This window comes from Neofelis nebulosa, chromosome 2 (assembly GCF_028018385.1).
Source record: "Neofelis nebulosa isolate mNeoNeb1 chromosome 2, mNeoNeb1.pri, whole genome shotgun sequence".
Classification (NCBI taxonomy): domain Eukaryota; kingdom Metazoa; phylum Chordata; class Mammalia; order Carnivora; family Felidae; genus Neofelis; species Neofelis nebulosa.
This window is the reverse complement of record NC_080783.1, coordinates 143606621-143629840: the sequence shown is the minus strand read 5'-3', so window position 1 is coordinate 143629840 and position 23220 is coordinate 143606621. Positions and strand designations below refer to the sequence as shown.

Genomic DNA, 23220 nt, shown 5'->3' with positions numbered 1-23220 from the left:
AATATCTATACATAGATATAGATCTATATATATTCAGGAAACATTTCAATCACATTGTCAGAAAAGTAGAGAATTGAGAAATCCATTAGCTGAGGCTTTTCAGCTTGGTGTCAGACATATCGATTAACATTTTGGCTCTGCTACTTACTAATTTGTGACCACAGGTAAATTAATCACTAGAATTTAACCTGGTGATACGGACAAAACAGGCATATTTTCAAGCTTGTTTCTCAAGCCTACAAAGGGCTTGCTGGAAAAGCCTACTCCGTGATATACCATAAGGCTTAACTCCTAGTTTTAGGTACAAAACTATTTTGTCTTTTCTACTCCATTCTGTCATATAAATTTTTTTCCTGCATGCAACATATTGTGCAAAGTTGCATCTCCATATATACAGAATTCTACTTTCCTCTTATCCTTGAAGGCCATTTTTTTCATAGGCTGAAGAAAATGAGAGTGGAAAGCATCCAGTCAACACATTCTTGTTATCTTTACACAATCTAAGTGTAATTTGGTATTCCACCAATCTATCAATGACAGGCATTCAGATTTCTAGGAAAAAAGTCTAGATGATAAAAATGAAGAACTGGTAGGAAAGAATTCTTATGGCTTCATCTATGGATTAGTAACAAGAGAATCTGAAGATAATGCTTGTAGATTATTTGCAGATATAATTTTTGTGTATCTTGGACATCAGTCCATTGCTTAAATTATATTAAGTAGATATTAGCACTAAGTAATATGTGCTATAACCTCTTTCATCATGAAAAATTTATTAGTTATATACACATGAAGTAAAATATGTCACCAATAGTGTTTTTGAAGCAAGCATTAGTTAACTTATGAATCTGCTAGTGTTGAATACTAAGCAAAATACTAAAGCTATTAAAATATTAGTGTTTGGTTTCATTTTCAATTTTCTTTTAACCTATTATTTACAGAAGTCCTGTTAGAATGCCGAAGGCAGTCATTTTGCAACACATATATTCTCCATATAAAATGATGTTCAGTGCTGGGTGATACAGATTTATAAATATGGACAACACAATTTATTTGTAGTTAACCTACTACTCTGACCAGTAGGCAACGCATGGAAGCATCATATGCACATAAAAGTTAGAAATTAAAACAAAACTTAAAACTCTCAAGACAGATGACCATAATTTTGTGTTTGTAAAATTATATGGAAAAAAAGCCTTTGTGGTTGGGAGCTTTCAGTGGCCCACTACTAAAACAGTAACTTTAACTGGAAAAAAATTCCCCCAACACAAAAACACAAGATAAATTATATGTATATCTTGGTCAAATGTTTATAGACAGCTGCTATGAAAACAAATTGATAAACATAATTTGTTGAATGAGCATGAAATATTGCACAAAAGCAGTTTTGTCTGAAGAAAATCCAATTTTCCATTGTTCTGAACTTGAAAATGCTTCCCACATATAGACATAATTGAATTTTCTAAATAAGAAACATTAATATTCAGTAATACTGTTAGAATCTTATTTTTCCCATTAACCATATTCCAGTCTACTTTATGGCAATGGTAAGTCAGTGGTGAAGATTTGGCAAAGATAAAAAGGCAGACTGTAAAATATATATATATATATATATATATATATATATATATATATATATATATATGTATGTATATACGTATGTACATATGAAACAGATATGTTCCAAAAACCCTTAATCATATGATAACCAGTCCCTTAAAAAACCCCACAGTCTAGTTCACAGTGATGGTCAGACAGTGGTTGAGTACGATTCTTTTCTTGGGGACTGCTCCTTTCGAGCCACTTGGTTGCTGTCTCTGGTCTCCAGCACACTGTCTTCTGTTTCGCTTTCACTACCATCTGCCACAGCGGGGTCCAAAGACGTTGGGCCAGATTTTCTGTGCAAAGGAAAACCAACACCACTCTCCTGTAAAGAATTATCTATAAAATCTTCATCAGAGGAATGGAATGATTCATCATCTCCTATTAAATGGTTGACAATGTGGATTCCATCAAAAGGAGGCTGGCCTGAGAAGACCCTCTGTCCTTTTAGGCACCTGAGCTGTCAAAACAAAATCCAAGTTAATATTCTCAACTGGAGGAAACACAAACACCAAAGAAAGCAAATGTTTCATGTTTAAAAGAGAAGATGCCTTGATTTCTTTTCCATTTATATATAAAATAGTTACTACTAATTTTTGAGTGCCTCCTATATGTTATGTAATGGGCATATAACTTATTTTAATTGAATGATCACAACAGTCCTATGTGGTAGATTTCATCATCCCCATTTAGAGATTAGGAAATGTAAACTCAGGTAGAATAACTTGCTGAGGACATATTTCAACAACTAACACAACATGGATAATCTTGTTACTGTCCCTGGATTATTTTGAGGTAAATCCCAGACATTCTGTCAGTTTACCTGTAAATATTTCAGCATGCATCTCTAGAAGATATGGACTTAAAGACCATACTCTGAACTATCATACACGCTGACTTTTGAGAGCGTGACTCCATAATTCTGTTACAAAAGATGAAAATTTGCTATGAGTCTCCATCCTATTATAATATCCCAAAGACAACCAAAGACTCACTCAGGGCAGGAATGCTTCATCCCACTAGTGACATTTCTCTCTGCATGGAAGGAATGCCAGTAATATATCATTTTGCCTTCTCTCCCCTACTCCTCCTTAGGGAGAAGGAGCAACTTCTCTCATGAGGCAAGAGGGGAGAAGAATGACATGTATTGCTCACCTATTTCTCTTCTCTTTCCACGTTTCAGAGCCAACTTTTGGCTATCCCAGGAGTTTCACACAGCCAGACCTTCACATGGGAAGGGCTGTGGATGTTATACGCTACCTGTTACTGGGTGGGAAAGTCTAATTCTAGAGCTCAGCAATGAAAAACCCATTGTTGTCATACTTCTAAACCACATTTTCCAAAACCAGCTTTATCAGGATTGGAAGTGATTTCTTTGTATTATCTCCCACTTCTTTGCCTAAGTTCTCACAAATTCCCAAATCCACAACCATGGATCCTACCATTTCTACTACCATATAATTGAGACATCAGCCCTGTTCTCAAAAGCTGAGGTTTTAAATATGAAATTTAATGCTGATACTGTCAGTTGTTTTATTTCTCCCACACACCATGCATTTTCTCCTACAATAGAGCAGAAGAGTTAAAAACAAAAACATTAAGAGAAAAAAACTATCAAAATCTACCTTGACTTGCAAGAATTTTTGCTGAAATACGTCCCATGCCTTCTACCCTTACCATTACTATCAACCTTCAACTTTGTTTCTCAGGGACAATTTCCTGGTCACTCGCTATCTTTCAAATCTTAAGATAAAGCCTATGTGAAATATTCAGGAAATGTTACATATACTTTCAAAACTAACGGTTCTGAGAGTAAAGAGATTACAGCCTTGCCATAACACCTCCCAGCTTCCCCAACAGACTTCCAGGAAGAAGTGAAGAAACCTCAGCACTTCCCTGCTGGTGTGGGAACAATGGGAAACAAGAGGGATGCTGAGACTCAGTACAGCAATGTCTGCCTCAGGCAAACCTTCAACCACAAAGGAAGTCCTATGCCCTAAGTCAAGAGAACGAAATTACAGTGAGGTACAGTGTAATTTAAGTAATACCTTTTCCCCTGGCAGAGCAGAAAGTTTTTAGGGAAACTAAAAGTTTTAAGTTTTTAGGGAAAGGGCACAGAGCACCACAAAGACCTCCCCTTAATTGTGATACCCACTGCATTACTACAACCGCCACGTTCTGATGCAATATCCTATCACCATATTGCAACACATGATTTATAGCTCCAAGTGTTAAATTAAGTCAGTTAATCTCTTCCTTTCTTTTTTCCCAGACCCTTTTGAAGAAATAATATGGAACATGTGTCTTCCTTTTCCCTGGCTGTTACAAAAGGAGTGTGGCAGAGGAACCGCAACTTCCCAATTGTTTGGAAAGCTGTAGCTCTAACAAAATTTATTGCATTTAAAAAACTACAGCCTCATATCAGATGTAATAAGTGACCTCAAACATTATATAAAACTAACTCCAGGTTGAAGGGTTATTTCCTCAATGTCAAGGGGATGCAATTAAAGCTTCTTTACTTGAGAACTGCTAATAAAGAATAGCAACAGCATAAAGGAATTTTGGAGAGAAGAAAAAGGTGAAGGTAAGGAACTGTGGTAAAACTGAAGCTATCCCTTAGTTATATCCTGGACCTAGGAGTGTGCACACCGGTTCTGAGAGGGACAAGGCCTGTCTAGGCCCTGAAAGTGGACATTTAGGCAAGGAATTCCAGGGTACTGAGAACCCATAATGCACTCTATAAGGGCCTGAACTTCAGGTCAGGATGTCTGGGGGAATCCTCATCCCATGAAGAGAGGTTTGGCTGGAGGAAGGCCAGAGCTGGGCCTTCTAAAGTGTAAAATCTTGGGTGTCTGGATCTAAGAGCTGTACTGCTGATCCTTATCACAAGACTTTCAGAGCTAATTATATTTAAACAACAAAAACCAGACTATTAATCTTTTCAACCCCACTCCCCCCAAAAAAACTTCCATGTATATTATTATTATTGGTATAAAATCAGATTAGCAAAGCTCAATATACAGTCCACTGATCATCTGCATCAGGATAACCAAGGGTGATTATTAAAAATGCAGAATCTCTCCCCAGATCTAAGGAATCAAAATTCTGAGAATGAAACATTTTTTACAAACATCTCAGAAGATCTTGATACCTCAGTTTGAGAATCACTGTGGTAGATCTTCTGCTCAAACCAAATGGGCCTGAGTGAGAAAGGAGATGATTTACCTGAAATGGAACTCTTAATTATTCACAATAAAAGACCTTCTAAACCATGAACAACTGCCTATGTGGGTGTGGTATATAGAAATGGACACCATCTTTCAGTAGTACAACCAAGCTGTTCTGAGCCAACTCCACTATGTGATGGTTGAAACAAGAAGCTGTCTGTTTATGTGATGACAAAGTGAGCACAAAGAGCAGTTCACTTAAATGCCTTCTCCTGAAACTTTCTCCTGCTATAGGGTAAGGTTTGGCAGCGTATATGTTCAAAAGACCAGAATAATTCTGATGCACAACCCAGAGTAAGGACCACTACCTGATAGGCAGTGTTTTGCTTGGTTGGCTTTGCTTGCTCTTTTGGGTCAGTCATGGGATGAGGAATCTGACAAAAGCTATGGACTCACTCTCTGTCTTGAAAAGTACACATATGTACTTTAGCATACCCTTCTGTGGCCCCTTGTCTTTTCTAATTTTTGGTTAAAGACTGTTGGAACATCATTATAAAACAACAAAACGTAACTTTATGAAATGCCAGTAACACACTCATATTGTGAAAAAGATTTAAAAAGTATTATTTTTCAAGGTGAAATTAGAAATAGGTTTTAAAGTCACTGAATGTGAACGGAAGTACTTTTGAGATTCACCAAGGAAATAGAAGCACCAGGAATCTTTGGAATTTTAAGCAAAGGGACTCTTCTCTGGTGATCTTAGGATTTCCCCCAGAGAAGGCTCTCAGCCAGATCACAGTCAATGAACCCTACCCAAGCATTCAGGACTTCGTGCCAGCTTAAGTTCTCCAGGCCTAGAATTTGAGCAGGGAGTCAAATGTTAGCAGACATTTGGGGGGTGGGTGGGAGGGGAAGCATCTAAGAGATGCTGGGGGTAGGGGGAGAGGCAACTAGGAGGAAATAGACTATCTGGGGAAAAGAAAACTCTTTAAAAATTATTTATTTCCTCTGAAGAAACTGCTTCCATGTAAAACAACAACAACAACAAAAACAAAAAACAAAAAACAACCTCAGGATAGGCTAAAAAAAAGAGGTTTCAGACATGTATTTCTCTGACCTGAAAGACATGAGCTTTGAGATTAAAAAAGCCTGTCAAATATCCATCACAGTGGATAAAAGTACACTTATACCATGGTACCTCACAATGAGATTTCAGGACACTGGGAACAAAGAAAAGATAAAGCATCCAGCCAAAACCAAAAACATTTTTTAATATAAAAGATTAAGAATCACAATGATATTAATTTCTCAACTGTAAAGACAGCAGAGCAGGTTCTTTATAATTCTAAGTAAAAATTTCCAATGTGTATTTTACAAAATTGTAATTATCTTAAAAGATGTCTTAAATACTGGGAATAAGTTAGTGGACTCCTGTGTTGTTTTGTCATCACCTAGCTATTTGGAAGCAAATGAAAAAGGATTTTTATTTTTATATATTTTTTTCTTAATAAATATGATCACATTTATTTTCAATAATTTTTATTCTGCTACCAGGAATATTTGAGCATGCCTACTATATATAGCCTTGGCCAGCATGACCATTACACATTTTCCTCCATTATAAGAGGCACTATTATTGTCATTGTGTTTCTTTGACTACTGCTGGATGGTTGAGATTCTCTTTTGTTTTCTTTTTATTCCAGTATAGTTAACATACACTGTTATGTTAGTTTAAGGTGTTAACATAGCGATTCAGCAATTCCATACATCACTCAGGGCTCATCACGAAAAACCCTTAATCTCCACTCCTCAATCCCCATCACCTCTTTTACCCATCCCCTAACCCACCTCTCCTCTGCTAACTATCAGTTTGGTCTGTATAGTTAAGAGTCTCTTTCTTGGTTTCTCTCTCTCTAGAAAAAGGATTTTTAAATAACTTTGGCCTACTGAACTAGAAGATGTTTTAGAAAAATATAATACATAATCTAATTCTGTCCTTCAGGTTACTTTATTCTTACACGAGTACATAAAATAACAAGTTTACTGTGTAATAAAATGTTTCCTTCTAATGAATGCCTTCTAATTTCTGTAACATTTAAAAATAACTTGGGATTTTAGGCATTAAGTAGATTTGCCATTTGCCAAATATCAGCTAAAAGAACCAAAACCTACCACAGAGATGATGTGACAGGCTATTCAACTTGCTGAGTCACTCTGGAGTCCTTACTTCTGTCAGAAAGTTGGTGATGTTGAGAGCATCCTTTGACTTCCTAATTCTTTAGCCACCAATTTATAAATTGTGTTATGTATAAGAACCACTTGGGAATATTATATTAAAAATGTGTAGATACTTGGGCCCTCTTCTCAGACACCTGGATTCAGCAGGTGGGGCTCTGGAATCTGTATTTTAAACAAGTACCTCAGATAATTCTGAATAGGATGATCCATAGATCACATTTTGAGAGACACTGGTCTAAATGGATCGTACTTAGGGATGTACTATATTAGAATCATGTTAAGAAAATCTGGTATGGATAAATAAATTTGAACTTAGGATGTTCTTATTAATTTATCACTGCCATCATCACAATGACCACTGTTGAATTTTAAAAATATGATGGCCTGATCTGGACACACAAACAAGTAGGGGGAAAAAAAAACAAATAAAAATACAAAGAACTATGAGGGTAGTAAATATTTTAAGATATGACACTTCACCATCTAGTTTCAAATCTGGTTCCCATGGGGTGTTTCAGGGGATTCACCACTAAGGAACACCACCCAGTTTTAGACATCCCAACATCTCTGTCTATATTAAAGTGAGAGACCATGTGTGTTTATAAAACAGAGTCAGAACCTTCTCTTCTTTTCCTCCTATCAAATGTCAACCTTTAAGTTAAAATTTTATTCTGAGGATCAGCTTCATATCCAGGTGACAGACAATACCTTTTAAAGGATAATATGTCCAACCTTAGGAGTATAGTTCTAGCTTTACAGGCCTTGATAGAAAAAATATTTCTTAATACAACTCAACAGTCATATGAGAGAAACACACATAGGTGACTGTATCTGTAGGAGGGCGTGAGGAAGCATTTTGTTACAATAAGATATAATTTGCAATCAGTGAGGACAATGCTACAATGATAAGATACCTCTAATACACTTTGATGTTTTTTATCTAGATTAGTAATTTTAGGCTGATTTCTGCAACACAAAATTAACATTTTAAAATAAAGCTTAAATTTAAAGAATGTCTTTCTTTTTTAACAGAATCTATTTTTTTAAGTTTATTTTTATTTATTTTGAGACAGAGATAGAGAGCAAGTGAGGGAGGGGCAGAGAAAGAGGGAGACTGAATCCCAAGCAGGCTCTGCACTGTTAGCACAGAGCCTGATGTAGGGCTCAAACTCCCAAACTGTGAGATCATGACTTGAGCCGAAGTCCAGAGTCAGATGCTTAACTGACTGAGCCACCCAGGCACACCTAAATTTAAAAAAATTCTGTTTGGAATTTCATGTATTAAAAATGATTAGGTACTACTGCCAATGTTTTCAAAAACATCCCCATGATTATCTTATCAGACCTTGGTACTACTACTGTTAGTCTACTGCTTCTTTTGGGTCTAGGCTCTATCATCAGAACAGCAGAAAAGTTTTACTGTAATTGTGCTCCAGTTTTAGACAGGTCTCAAAGTCTGTATCCAGGGAAACTCAGGAGCTTTAACACACATGCAATGAAATATACCTTTAAGAGTGGAATCCTTTCCAGGTCTTTAAGTAGGGTCCTGATTTCTCTCTGAATACCTGAGTCTGTATCAATTATTTTTTCTGGTTAGAAAGTATCACATGGTATCACACATCAGAAAAGCCCCATTAGAGAGGTGAAGTATGTGCTCAAAGTATGGAGGGAACAGACAGCATAGTAGGTCTGAGGAACTGTCAAAGCAGTTTAATATCAGGCTCTTAGGGATGTGTGAAGATGGGGGATGTGACATACAGGAATCTTAAAGGCATATTGTTAAGTCAAAGAAGTCAATCTGAAAAGGCTACATTAGGGGCGCCTGGGTGGCTCAGTCGGTTAAGCGTCCGACTTCAGCTCAGGTCACGATCTCGCGGTCCGTGAGTTCGAGCCCCGCGTCAGGCTCTGGGCTGATGGCTCAGAGCCTGGAGCCTGCTTCCAATTCTGTGTCTCCCTCTCTCTCTGCCCCTCTCCCGTTCATGCTCTGTCTCTCTCTGTCTCAAAAATAAATAAATGTTAAAAAAAATTAAAAAAAAAAAGGCTACATTAGCGTATGATTCCACCTATATGACATTTTGAAAAAGGCAAAATTATTGAGACAGTACATAGATCAGTGGCTGCCAGAAGTTCAAAGGGAGGGAAGGAATGAATAGGTAGAGAACAAAGGGTTGTTAGGCAGTGCAACTATTTTGTATGACAATGTAATGGCAGACATGTATCATTAAACATTTGTAAAAACCCACAGAATGTACAGTCCAAACAGTGAACCCTAATGTAAATATGGACTTCAGGAATGTATCAATATTGGCTTATCAGTTATAACTTATATATGACACTAGCACAAGATGTTAATATCAGAGGAAACTAAGGGAACCCATTGAAGGAGAATATTCCTGCATTTTCTGGTCAATTTTTCTGTAAACCTAAGACTGTCTTCCATAATAAAGTCTATCAATTAAAAAAACTAGATGTTCTGTGATTTTTTTTTGTGTGTGTGGCCACTATACTATAATATCTAAACTGCTTGAGAAAACTCTGAGACTATATCTGTTCCAAGAAAATGTTTAGGCTCATGTTGTGTGTGTGTGTGTGTGTGTGTGTTCGCTTTGTTTGTTTTTAAAGATTGTGTATTTAGGTAATCTCTATACCCAGTGTGGGACTTGAACTCACAACCCTGAGATCAAGATTTGCATGCCTTACCAACTGAGTCAGCCAAGCTCCCCTAGACTTTTTTTTTTTTTTTAAAGATAAAACACAGTAAAGCATATGGATTTTAAGTGTACAGGTTGATAAATTTTTACTTATGTATATGCCCATATAACTACCACCCAGATCAAGATATAAAACATTTCCAGTACCCCAGGAGGCCCCCTTGTGTCCTCTCCTCACCTGGGGATTACCTTCAAAGGTAACCACTATTCTGACATCTATCACCAAAGAATAGTTTTGCCTGTTCTCGGACCTAATATAAAGAATCATATGGTATATGCTCGTTTGTGTCTGGCTCCTGTTACTCAACATTATGTCTGTGAGATTCACCCATGATGGCATGGATAGCAAAGTTCATTCTTTTTCATAATATTCCATTATGTAAATATGTCACAATTTATTTATTCATCTTATGTTAATGGCCACTTGTGCTGTTTCCAGCCTATTGCATATAATGCTGCTATGAATATTCTTATGTTTTTTTTTGATGAATATAAGCACTCATTTCTCTTGAGTATATACCCAGGAGTATAACTGCTGGGTCATAGAGAATATGTGCATTAAGCTTTAGTAGATATTTCCAAACTATTTTTTTAAGTGTTGTAACATAAGCTCTTTAATTTCTGCAAGAGAACTTTGCCTTACTTTCTGCCAGGTTGGTTGTCAAAGCAAATTAATGGCCCCTTAACTGATCATACTGAGTAACTTCATTATAGATTCTTAGTAGTGGTGGTACAAGTTAGTAAAAGCACTTCTGAAAATGGTTTGACAGTATTTACTACAGTTGAACATCTACATATCCTATACCTAGAATAGCTAAAATTACAGTTTGCTTGGCACAGTCCTAGATTATACCTGCTGCCACAATGTAATGATTAATGGTATCCTATCTTCATTCTCAAAAGTGTCCTGGTTTTAACAATAAATTGTAACAGTCACCCAGGAATCCCATTCCTAAGCGTATGAACAACAGAAACAAATATAATACAGACTTGTAATAGGGTTCATGGCAATTTTATTCATAATAATGCCCAATGGAAATAACCCAAATGTTTATAAACTAGTATGATTAAATAAATTATGGTATATTCATACAATGAGACACTATACAGCAACAAAAATGAACGAACAGATTACTGCTGCAGGGAACAATATGGATAAAGCTCACACTGTTTAGCAAAAGAAGCCAAACACAAACAAATGCATTCTGTGTGATTTCATTAGTATAAGGTTAAAAACTAGTCAGTAAGTGGGAAGAATGACAAGAAGACTTCTGAAATGCTGGCATGTTCTAGTTCTTGATCTAGGTGGTAGTTAAATGGGCACATTCATTTTTGTGATAATTTATCAAGCTAGACACTCATGATTTGTATATTTTTCTGTATATATCTTATATTTAAAGAAAAATATCTATTAAATAAAAGCCTAAGAAATAATATCTATGGAAGACTGCTAGAAAGGCATATAATTGTCACTAGTATTTCTGAATTCTATTTTGGGATCTCACCAATCACTAATTATGTATTTGAACTCCACTGCTTTAGTCCATTATACAATTGCTCTTACTTAGATGTTAGGCCATTAGCCTAACACCTTCCTATTCAGTTCATTTTTCTACCCCAATGGCAGACCAGTAAAAGAAATTTATTTCAAAGTTAAGAAAGAGGAAGAGAAGAATTGGTTTGGTTTTGTCTTACTAAAACCATGAATCTTCAGTACGTTATGTTCCCTGCTTTGTACTAGCTACCAAATATGTGGCTCACATTGATACCATATGCATTTCTGTGTACTAATAGGAATGTTGATTTTACTAGATTTTGTCTTAGAACTATTTTTTTTTTTAACTATCAGAGTGAAGCATCCGATACTGCCATTTTTGTAAATGAAAGTCAAGTATCAGCAATTTAATTTGGTTTGATTAACCTAATATCCAGTTATTTCTGTATTATGTATATTCATGCAAACTGCCTCAAAATCTTTGGGGGAACAAAGCATTTTCCATGGTAAATACTAAATTTCTTAGTTTCAATTATTTGTTTGGTTGTATTCTATATTTTATTTTTTTTTAATAGTTCAGTTGTATTCTAAGCATAAGGTCATCATGTGGTGAGCACAGCATAATGCATACAGAAGATGAATCACCATGCTGTACACCTGAAACTAATGTAACATTGTGTGTCAACTATACCCAAATTAAAAGCAAAGCAAAACAAAACAATATTTGTGGTAGATAATACAGGTGAATGGTTTCATGACTTTGGGGCAAGAAAAGATTTCCTAGATAGGCCACAGGCTGCACTAAGCATACAGACAGAAAAAATAAGTCAAGCCTTATTAAAATGAAGAACTTCTCTTCATCAAGGACACCTTCAAGAGAGTAAGATGTCAAGAATAGAATGGGATTAATACTAGCCATATTTATCACTAAAAAGCTTTATGTAGGATACGTAACTAATTCCCATATGTTAATAATAATCATAAAAAGACAATCTGAAAAAACAGGCAAAAGTTCTGACTAGCCAATTCACACAAAAGATAGACAAATGGCCAACAAATACATGAAAAGGTGCACAACATCACTATTCATCAGGAAATGCAAACTGAAACCACCCAGGTGCCCATGTAGCTGACCATTTTGATAAGCAGTTATACTCACCATAACAAAACCTCCAAATAACCCAATGACAAAAAACAAAAAAATAAAAACTGTTTCCTTTACATTTAAAAGTATTTCTTTTTTGCTTTCCGGTATTATTTTGATATTAATAGTTTAAAATATTACCATTTTTATAACATATTTGATGCAACAGGTATATATATTTGAGTGTATTATTTACAGATTAAGTTTTTTCCAAATTACAATTAAGTGTTTAAAATTAGCAGTGTCCGGAAAAATATGAAACAAAAGGTTGCTGTACATATATTCTACCTCTTCTGTTAGCCTTTGATGATGGAAACGGTTTCCTAATCATTTTTGTATTCGAGAACTCAGCATTCTGACTTGACAAGAGTGGGCACATAAGAAATATAAATGAACTACACTAAAAAGATGGCTGGATTCTTGAGAAAGTTCTTACATATTAATTATTCATCCCATCCTTTGTGAATAAGAATATTAATAAGCAGACCGAGGGGTGTGTCAATATACAAAGACCCCAATAATGTACTGTTTCTTACCTGATATGGACTGCTTCATCATGTTATGCATGAAGAGACAGAGTAAAAAAATAAAAACATGTAGAATTCATTTAAATAATACTTAAGACATTATGACATACTCATTACAACTTAAAAAGCTAACAAAACCTTAACCTCTCACTAGCTTCAAAGAGATAGAATTTTAAGATTTCTCTGCATGTATTCAACAATGCTGACCCAAAGAAAGTATATAGCAATTAGAAAAAGAAAGTGGTAAGATATTATACAACTTATGAAGAATACAGCATAAGATGCTGTATAGCTAATAAGAAAACAGGAAACTGTCATGTTCATAGTCTGATGAATGTAGGTTTTGACAGGAAACAGCAGAGTTTCTAACTGCATGATCGTAAAAATTCAAACACTAAAAAAGAATATTAAGAACTACTATAGCTATTTCACATAAAGACTATCAGTAAAATTTGAAAGCCAAGAGAAGAACCTGCAGGAATGAATACCCTGAAGGCCCAAAGGACTTCAATAATCATTAAGGAAACACAAGTATTAAAAGAATTTCTCATTAGTCTACTTCATTAGCTAAACTTTCACAGGTTAAAATAGAAGTTTCTTTTGTAAAACAGAGAAGTGTCATTGCTTTAGAGATCTGTAGCCTTTAAATATAACTTCCTAATAAATAATAGAGAAATCTGTGCTGAGAAATCTGATCACCTGGGTTAGTGTCCATGTGGACACAGGACACATGTTCTTTGTGTGTTTGCTTGCTTTCAGTAATTACACTGGTAGCTTTTAAAAGTTTGGGTTGATTTTTACAGTAGATTTTAAAGAGACACCATAGTTTATCCTTTCTCAATTTTAATGTGTAGGAGTAAGAGAATTAATAATAAACCCTTATATTTATATGAGGTTTTACAGTTAAAAGTGCTTCCATGCATATTATTTCAGGTCAAAAAAACTTTCCCCCGTGTGTGACTGGAGGCTGAATTGTACAGACAACTACCACTTTTTGAGATTCAAAAGAATAAGAAAGGCTGTACTGAGTGTTCTGAAAGACAATCAGTCCACAACAAAGTGGAAAAAAGTCATCCACACACCAAAAAAAACCCCTAACCAAATGAACTTTGATCACTACTAGACAGGGTTTAAACCATTTAAGTGAGTCATGTGATACCAAGTGAACTGCAAAACAGATGCAGTAAGTTTCCAAGACTGAGTCATATCAGATTATAAAAGCTCCTATTTGTACATTTGGGTTTATATAATCAATCTTTGTAAAACATTGAGCTATTGCTGTTACAGTTAATATAACATTTCTGCAAGTGATGTATAAGATATAAAATTTTAAATAACTATAAATTATTCTTTATATGAGAAGATGGACATAAAGTTCAATAATCACAAAGATTTCTATTTCTAAGTTCTAGAGGCTTTACTTTTTTACTCCAAAGTTTAATCAGTAATTTTGTTGAAATCCTTATATAATATTTTAATAGTTTAAGTTTTCAAAATGTAAAAGGGAAATGATGTGCTAAATTAATTCTCAATTATCAGCTTCTTTCAAAAATGAATTGTACACATGACAAAGATTAAAACTAGCCATAAGCACACAAACCAAAAGATTTCCAGTGAATCAGAACAGGAAACCAATAAAAGTGATCAATTGGAGGTCATGACTTTTTGATCATTGTACTACATAGGCAAGAGGAAAAATTCAGACCCACAGTACTTAAAAGTAGATTAAGTTTAAAATTCAAGAGTTGTATTGAAATAATACAAAACAGACAATGCTGAAAATTGTTTTGGCTTTATGCTAAGTAAATTACTTTTAAATACCAGATAAAACACTTAAAGTTAAAAAAAAAACACAGAGTCTGTGTTAAATATATAAAATGCAATAGTTAAAACTCATTCTTTCAGAAGCAAAGGAAAAAAATGGACCCACAATAATAAGTGAAAAAGGTGGAAAGCAAAGTTTGGCACTGAAGAAAATTATATTCTGCATTTGTTACCAGAGAAGGAGAGAGGGAGAAGAAACAGGTCATTTACAAAGAACGCTTAGTCTCTCTATACTGTATACTTAGATTTATCCAGTATACTATGGCAAACAAAATGAAACTGCATTGCCCTCTTCCTGGCAGCTGACACATCTTGATAAAACTGAAACCATTAACATTATTTAGAAGGTACTCTAATGTCAATGGTGATGAGGTTAGGAATATATGAACTTCTATGTAAATTTATGACCAATTACAGGAAATAAATCACTTCACACTTGTTTCACTCTGAACTTTTAAAGCTACATCAAAGTACCACATACATTTCATTTGATTTAACCTTCAGCTGAAGTACTAAAAAAATTCAAATATTTAGCAAAACATCCTCATGAAAATGAAGTACTTCTTTTCTATCTGGACTGAACAGTTAAGAGCAATCATTCTTCTCTAAAGCTAAATCATAGGTTTTATCAGTCTATCTAATCACTTACCCAAATTTTAAGTCATTTATCTGATAAGGGACTTGTATCTAAAATATATAAAGAATTCTTACGGGGCGCCTGGGTGGCGCAGTCGGTTAAGCGTCCGACTTCAGCCAGGTCACGATCTCGCGGTCCGTGAGTTCGAGCCCCGCGTCAGGCTCTGGGCTGATAGCTCGGAGCCTGGAGCCTGTTTCCGATTCTGTGTCTCCCTCTCTCTGACCCTCCCCCGTTCATGCTCTGTCTCTCTCTGTCCCAAAAATAAATAAAAAACGTTGGAAAAAAAAAAAATTAAAAAAAAAAAAAAAAAGAATTCTTACAACTCAATTATAAAAAGACAACCCAATTATAAAATGGGCACAGGGTCTGGGTAAATATTTCTCTAAAGAAGTTACAGATGGGCAATAAGCAAATGACAAGATGCCCAATATCATTAGCCACCAGGAAAATACAAAACAAAACCAAAATGAGAGGACATTCATATTTACTAGGATGGCTATAAACAAAAAAGGGAAATAATATCAAACATTGGCAAGGATGTGGAGAAACTGGAACCCTCATACACAGCTGGTGGAAATATAAAATGGTACAGCTGCTTTGAAAAACACTATGGCAGTTCTTGAAATCGTTAAACCACAGTGATTCTACTAGTAAGTAATACTCAAGACAAATGAAAACATACGGTCACAATGAACTTTGTATATGAATGTTCACATCAGCATTATTTATAACAGCCAAAAAGTGAAAACAACCCAAATATCCATCACACAATAAATGGATAAACAGAATGTGGTATATCCATTTGACAGAATATTATTAGGCAATAAAAAGGAATGAAGTACTGATACATGCTACAACATGAATAGACCTTGAAAACATTATGCTAAGAAAACAGTCACAGATGACCACATATTGTATAATTCCATTAAAAAAATTTTTTTAATGTTTATTTATTTTTGAGAGAGAGACAGAGTGTGAGTGGGGGAGGAACAGAGAGAGAGGGAGACACAGAATCTGAAGCAGGCTCCAGGCTCTGAGCTGTCAGCACAGAGCCCGATGCGAGGCTTGAACTCATGAACTGTGAGATCACGACCTGAGCTGAAGTCAGACGCTTACCGACTGAGCCACCCAGGCGCCCCTGTATAATTCCATTTAAATGAAATATCCAGAATAGGGAAATCTACAGAGATAGAAAGTAGATTAGTGGTTGCCTAGGGTTGCAGGAAGGGAGCTTGGGGGAAATGAAGAATGACTACCAATGGGAATGGTATTACTTTCGGGAGTGATAAAAAATGTTCTAACATTGTGCCAATAGCTTCACAACTCTGTAAATATACTAAAAGCCACTGAGTTGTACACTTTAAATGGATGAACCATAACTGTATGTGAATTATAGCTCAAATAAATCTGTTTATACATACATACACACACACACACACGCACGCACGCACACACACACACACACACACATACATATATATAAAAATCAGACAGTCATTTTATGGGCATGTTTCCAATGGAGATATTGCCACTTTGAAAATAATTTTTTTTAAGTTCATTTATTTTGAGAGAGAGATAGATTACGTGTGCATGGGGGAGAGGCAGAAAGAGAGGGAGAGAGAGAATCCCAAGTAGGTTCTGCACAGTCTGAGCAGAGCCCAAAGCAGGGCTCAAAGTCATGAACCGTGAGATCATGACCTGAGCTGAAATCAAGAGTTAGATGCTTAACCAACTGAGCCACCCAGGCACCCCAGCTTCATTTTAATAGATGAAAATATTTGCAGTAAAAAATTTAATGCTTTAGACAGAAGTATTAAGTAAAAGATAAATGTATTTGTAGCATTCACTTTTTGCCAGGAAATTAAAATTAACTCCTGATGGAAAAATAATTTTAAAAATACATGATAAATATATATAGCCACAGACCTACACTATTTTAAAAGCCAAACAGGAAAGGTTAGTATGCTTCTTCCTCATTCTGAGGTACTCATAGACTGCTTAGTTAAGATTGGGCACTTGCAAACCACATGACCTCATGAATGCTATCTTATCATATCACAGGTTCCTCAGACTGACCACAACAACTTAAATCAGACAGGCAGCAAAGTAGCACTAAGTCTCTGACACATATTATTTGTATGATGTTTTTAGTTGTCCAGTTCATGGGGAGTGAAAATCTGATTATCTCAAATCCAACTGCATCTGTGAGATAGGGTCCATGAAAAGCACATGATTTACTGCACCAAAGACTTCCAACCACAATTTAAAATTTTTAGTTTTTGTAAATCTGAGGGAGCTAGCTCTTCATCTTTTATCAATTCTCCTTTAGTTGACACTTAGTAAGTTTGAAGAACACATTTATAAATGTTACTAGTTTGAAAAACTGCCAATACTTAAGTTATTGTTTCTTTTAAAAACTAACATTTTATGTTTTTTTTTAATGTTTATTTATTTATTTTGAGAGAGAGCACAGCAGGGGAGAGGCAGAGAGAGAGAGGGAGACAGAATCCCAAGCAGGTTCTATGTTCAGCAGAGAACCCGATGCGGGGCTGGATCTCATGAGAGAGCACAACCTGAGCTGATATCAAGAGTTGGATGTTTAACCAAATGAGCCACCCAGGTACCTCTAAAAACTAGCATTTTAAAACTGAATTACTTGATGCAAAGAAAATAAGGTTTCAAAATGATTGGCTATATTTCAAAATCTTGGCATAGCTGAAGAAACTGGACTGTTACATTTAAGAATATACAGCACTAAAAACCAAGTATGAAGTATTGGGTAGTGATAACAGGAAGAAAATATGTAAATTAAACTGAAAAAATTCAAATTGGTTCTCAAATGCATCATTTGGACCAACATCTTAAAAAGAATATAATCCAAAACATAATCAAGGAAGAAGATTCTATTCTGTGGATTTCCTCTTATTTGATTAAGAAAGCTTTACCCTTAGCCATTGGATCAATCTCTCTGAATGCTATTTTCAGAATCATACACTAAAAACAAACTGATCAGGCTCTCTCTCCAGTTTCAGAAGCATCCCTCCCTACTGATTTTCCTGCTACTATTTATTTATTTATTTATTTACTTACTTACTTACTTACTTAGAGAGACAGAGAGAGAGCAGGGAAGGGGCAGAGAGAGAGACAGAATCCAAAGCAGGCTCTGCCCTGTCAGTGAGGAGCCTGATGCAGGGCTCGAACTCACCAACCAGGAAATCATGATGAGCTGAAATCAAGTTGGATGCTTAAGTGACTGAGCCACCCAGGAGTCCCTTCTCTGCTTTTACAGCTGCTTCTTCTCTCTTTCCTGAGCTCTTTATTTGCCTCCAGACCTTTCAATATGATGGCCTCTGCCTAAACACTCTTTTATTCTCCTTTTCCTGGCTATTTTCTCCTCCCCTTTCAAACTTTAGGCAGTCCCATGCCCAGAGATTTTAGGACACATTTGTAGGCCATGGCACCATGTGGTTCTAATGCAGCACTGCCCATATTGACTGTTCTCCCTACCAGTCTGAATTCCTTAACAATTGGGACTTTGACTTTTATACACCTAGCATAGGACTGGGATGGAAAGCACTTTAAAGATTATTTAGCATGACTGCTTAAGGATGCAGTAACTGAGCCAAGGTCTGAGGCATACCTGGGAGCTAAATGATGCTCAAATGCTTACCGACTGAATAAATATATGAAGTATATTGGAATCCTAAGGTCACACAGTTAATCAGCAGAAGTAGGTCTAGAATCCAGGTCTCCTGGATAAGTCCACTGCTCTATAAATGATGGTTCCCAACCACCTGCAGTAAGTTCTTTTTGGAGAATAAAGACACGAAATTCAGAAACAAAAACTAAACTTCTAAACCTAAAAAACAAAATGAAAAAGAACAAAATCCTGCCATTTGCAACAACATGGATGGAACTGGAGGGTATTATGCTAAGTAAAATAAGCCAACCGGAGAAAGACAAATATCGTAAGTTTTCACTCATATGAAACTTGAGAAAACTTAACGGAGGACCATGGGGGAAGGTAAGGGGAAAAAATAGTTTCAAACACACAGGGAAGCAAACCATAAGAGACTCAAATGAGGAGAACAAACTGAGGGTTGACTGGGGAGTGGGGAAGGGGAAATGGGTGACGGGCATTGAGGGCACCTGTTGGGATGTGCACTGGGTGTTGTATATAAGTGATGAATCATGGGAATCTACCTCCCAAACCCAAGAGTACACTGTATACACTGTATGTTAGCTAATCTGACAATAAATTTAAAAAAAAATCTAGAACTGCTATTAAGAACCTGATAAACTGCACATATATCTATAGTTTTTCCCCTCTTCTCCATCTTATGGATGTGTTTAGAAATACTGGCATGACAATGAAAGGAGAAAGAGTTAGATGAAGAGTAGGGATAACCAGCTTCTGAATAAATGAAAACATTTTTAAATAAATACTCAAATCTTGAAACCTGAGTACTTGAGTAAGTTCACTGGACTTTAAAATCTAGCTCATTTGGTTGCCCAAGTCAGGCTGAAAGAAATGTTTAAGCACATCCTATTAGCTCCACTCTAAATGTCAACAAATACGTTTAATACAGTAGTCATGCTAACATCGTATTGGTACTACATATGTTACTGAAATAGTTTTAAGCATTTATATCCTACTTTCCTCATATCTAAGATCTAAGAATATGCTATTCGATGGTGTTTTCATGGGAATGCTAAATCAATCTCTTGTACCCTTATTGGATTAAATCTATTTAAGAACTGCTATAAGCAACTATAAAACCTGCCACTATAGGCTTTATAGTTAGTTCCAATTCTTTAAACATGCTTATTTTCATCTGCTTTTACTTCTTATAACCCAACTGGTATGTATTTCACATCCAGTTTCCCTCAAGTGGTTTCTTATGACTTACATTTCCAATTTAACTGTTGGAACCATTAATTAAGCAATTTACAGATTACTACTAATAGGCATTGTCTCACTATTATGCATTTGAAAATTTAGCTGTTCTCAATTAATGTAAAGTACTATGTAAAAACTTGCCACTTAGTGCCAGAAAACACAGGATTGTTCAAAGTCTAATGGAGTTGTAGAAAAAAAAGATACTGGTTATTTAAAAAAAAAAAAAAAAAAAGATACTTGAAAGAGTTTCCACTCATCAAATTCAGGACAACTTGAACACCAAAAGAATTGACTGAATCCACGAGTTCATAGTACAGTGTTAGGATTCTTCAAAGGCTCTAAGAAATATAAGGCTGAATAAGACACAATCTCTGCAAGGAACTTGCAGTTTGGCTTGCCAGTAAGCATCAAGGATAGTACAACAACCATTAATTAAAACAAACAAAATTATGTGCTATGTTATCTCCCATTTCTGAACTATTTAGTACTCACTGTTTGTACCAACCATACAGTCTTTGTTAAATTAACTTTCCACTTTCTCCCATTAGATTGTAAATTCCTTGAGAATAAGACTACACTGTACTTTGCATAGCATCTGGCACAATATCAGAAAAATATCCCATCTGACACAGCTTCATATCCAAGTCTGACTTTACAATTCCAACTGGTTCTGTCCCTTGGCCAGCGAGACATTATCTCTTGAGGTTATTTACTTGATTCTTTAATTCTGAGTACTGGATTCAAATCCCTCATTTCTGACTGAGTCTATATTCTCTACATTGACTGCTCACCAGATGTCATCCTAGAAATCTCTTAACTCTTTTTGAGTCGTATCCTACATTAGTTGATACTCCTAAGGGTCTTCTTTCCTGGGTATCTCATCCTCACTAGGGTCTAATTCCTTTTCTTACCCTGTTTTTTGTTTTTAATTTTCCTTTTTTAAGTGATTTCATTATCTCTCTTTATTACTCTCTTCTACCAGACCTATCTTTTTTGTCATGTTCTCATGATTCAACTCCCATTCTTTAATGAAATTATCATAATCAGAAATACATATTTTCATTAGCAAATTTAAACATCTTGTTTTACCTATAGTAGGAACAGGATACACAGAGGCATGTAATTGGGTAGAATACTGTCCTATGAATAGAGCACAAAACTGGAAAATGGTCTAAAAGTCTTGAATCAAAAGTAAGGTGTCCTATATGGGGTTATTATAGATTTTCTATGTGTTACATATTCTTTTTGGAGGCAAAGAATGAATGGAAAGATATATAGCCTTGGAGATTTTAAAAATTTAATGCAGAAACAATTGCTGGAAGTTTGGTCACAAGTTAAACAAACTCTTGCAAAAGGATGTATTGAATAGCTGAGCTAATATATGTCCGTGGGTAAGCTTGTATTTCATAAGTGATAGGCATATATGAAATTAGGTTAACTATTTTTATCTATTTCTCTGTTTCTGGGAATGTCAAATTTGGCTACAAAATCTCAGTTGCTTCTATTTTCAGAAAATCATCTAATATTTAAAAGCTAAGATTTTATTAGCACCCACTGGAAACTGAAGCAAAATAGAAGGGTTAAGTCAGACCAATTCCCCAGTTTCAGATGGAAGAGAAGTCCAGAATCTGATGCTGGAAGAAAATACTAGGTGACAGTAGAGTCCTACTAACTAGACAGTAGGTTCCCATTTGTGAGAAGTAATTCATTTTAATTTAATTAAACACTTATGGAACTACTATATCTAACATGTGACAAGTAAATGGGTCGGGAGGATTGTGGTAGGGCAGTGGGATGTAGCAGAACAGAAGTCAGAATGCCTGGGCAGTAGTTCCGTCTCTTCCATTACTAGCTGTGTAACTTTGGGTAAGTCCCTTAACTCTTACGCCCCAGCTTCCTCATTTATCAAGTGAAAAACTAGATTAACTTTAAGAACATGCCTGGCTTAAAAATACTATCAGTCAGAAATCTCAGCTTTAAGTCTTCCACACAGTGATATTATTGCAGACATAAAGTATTGTATAATTTTTTTATCTTATGACTTCAAATAAGATAAACTAATTACCCAAGAGTTAATGGAACATATAAGAGGAATAGGAGTAATAACATTAATGTAAAGAAGTCATTAAGAATGAATTTTTTTTATCTATAAATGGGGACTGTAAGATTTAAAAACAGTGCTAAACATTTAATTCAAGAGTATTAAAGCAATTTTCATAAGAGCACAAATACGATCATGCATCTACATGAGATCTTTTGGCAGCAAAGAAAAACAATTTACCTACAGCGAGGCTTGTGTGAGCTCCTGCATGATACTTTACATCGCTCTAACTAGAGAAAGAACAAATTTAAGGGAATATGTTCTTTTATTAAGAAGTTGCCACATCAGAAACATGGCACTTTTTACTGTAACAACATACATAAAAGCTTATAATTCCATGTATTGAAATTTTTCTTAAACAATAATTTTAAAATTAAGATTCAACAGACATCAATACAAAAGAAAACATTGTTTTTGTTCCTTATTTCTGCCTCTACCAGTACACTGTTGCTATCATAGCAATTTGTAAAAATGTCAACTCTATTTTAGGTTATCCTCTGTAAACTAGGTAAAATACTGAGTTTTGCAAGATTTAAAAGGCAATAAATACTGGTAGAAACAGTCAATACAGAATAAGCACATGGTTAAAAAAAACAAAAACGATATTTCAGTTTGAAATAAAGAGGAAAAAAACAGCTGCCAGTAACTACAGAGCCAAATTACTAACCTCTTTTCTACCTTTAATATTCTTGTTTTAAAGCCTGGATGAAGATCAATGTTGAATGAGTCTCCAAGAGTCTTTAAAAAAAAAAGTCAAGTCCAGGTGATTTTATTAACTACTTTTAAATTGGTGCTTGCTTTGCACATATACTAAATGACTTTTAAACTGAAGAATATAGAGCAAGGAAAAAAGATTCAAACAGTTACAAAAGGG

At 35.3% G+C, this 23220-nt stretch overlaps 1 protein-coding gene across 16 annotated transcripts in view; it reads right to left on the bottom strand.

Annotated features, from left to right (window-relative positions):
- Positions 1 to 461: 461 nt before the first annotated feature.
- EVI5 (ecotropic viral integration site 5) overlaps positions 462 to 23220 on the bottom strand; it is a 234951-nt gene continuing 212192 nt past the window's right edge. For 15 of the 16 annotated variants that reach the window (XM_058716565.1, XM_058716550.1, XM_058716551.1 and 12 more), the window contains one exon: positions 462 to 2062. In XM_058716565.1, the coding sequence (XP_058572548.1) occupies positions 1751 to 2062 (312 nt within the window). In that variant the 3' untranslated portion in view covers positions 462 to 1750. The remainder of the gene's footprint in view (positions 2063 to 23220) is intronic. The other variant, XM_058716563.1, reaches the window with a different exon arrangement.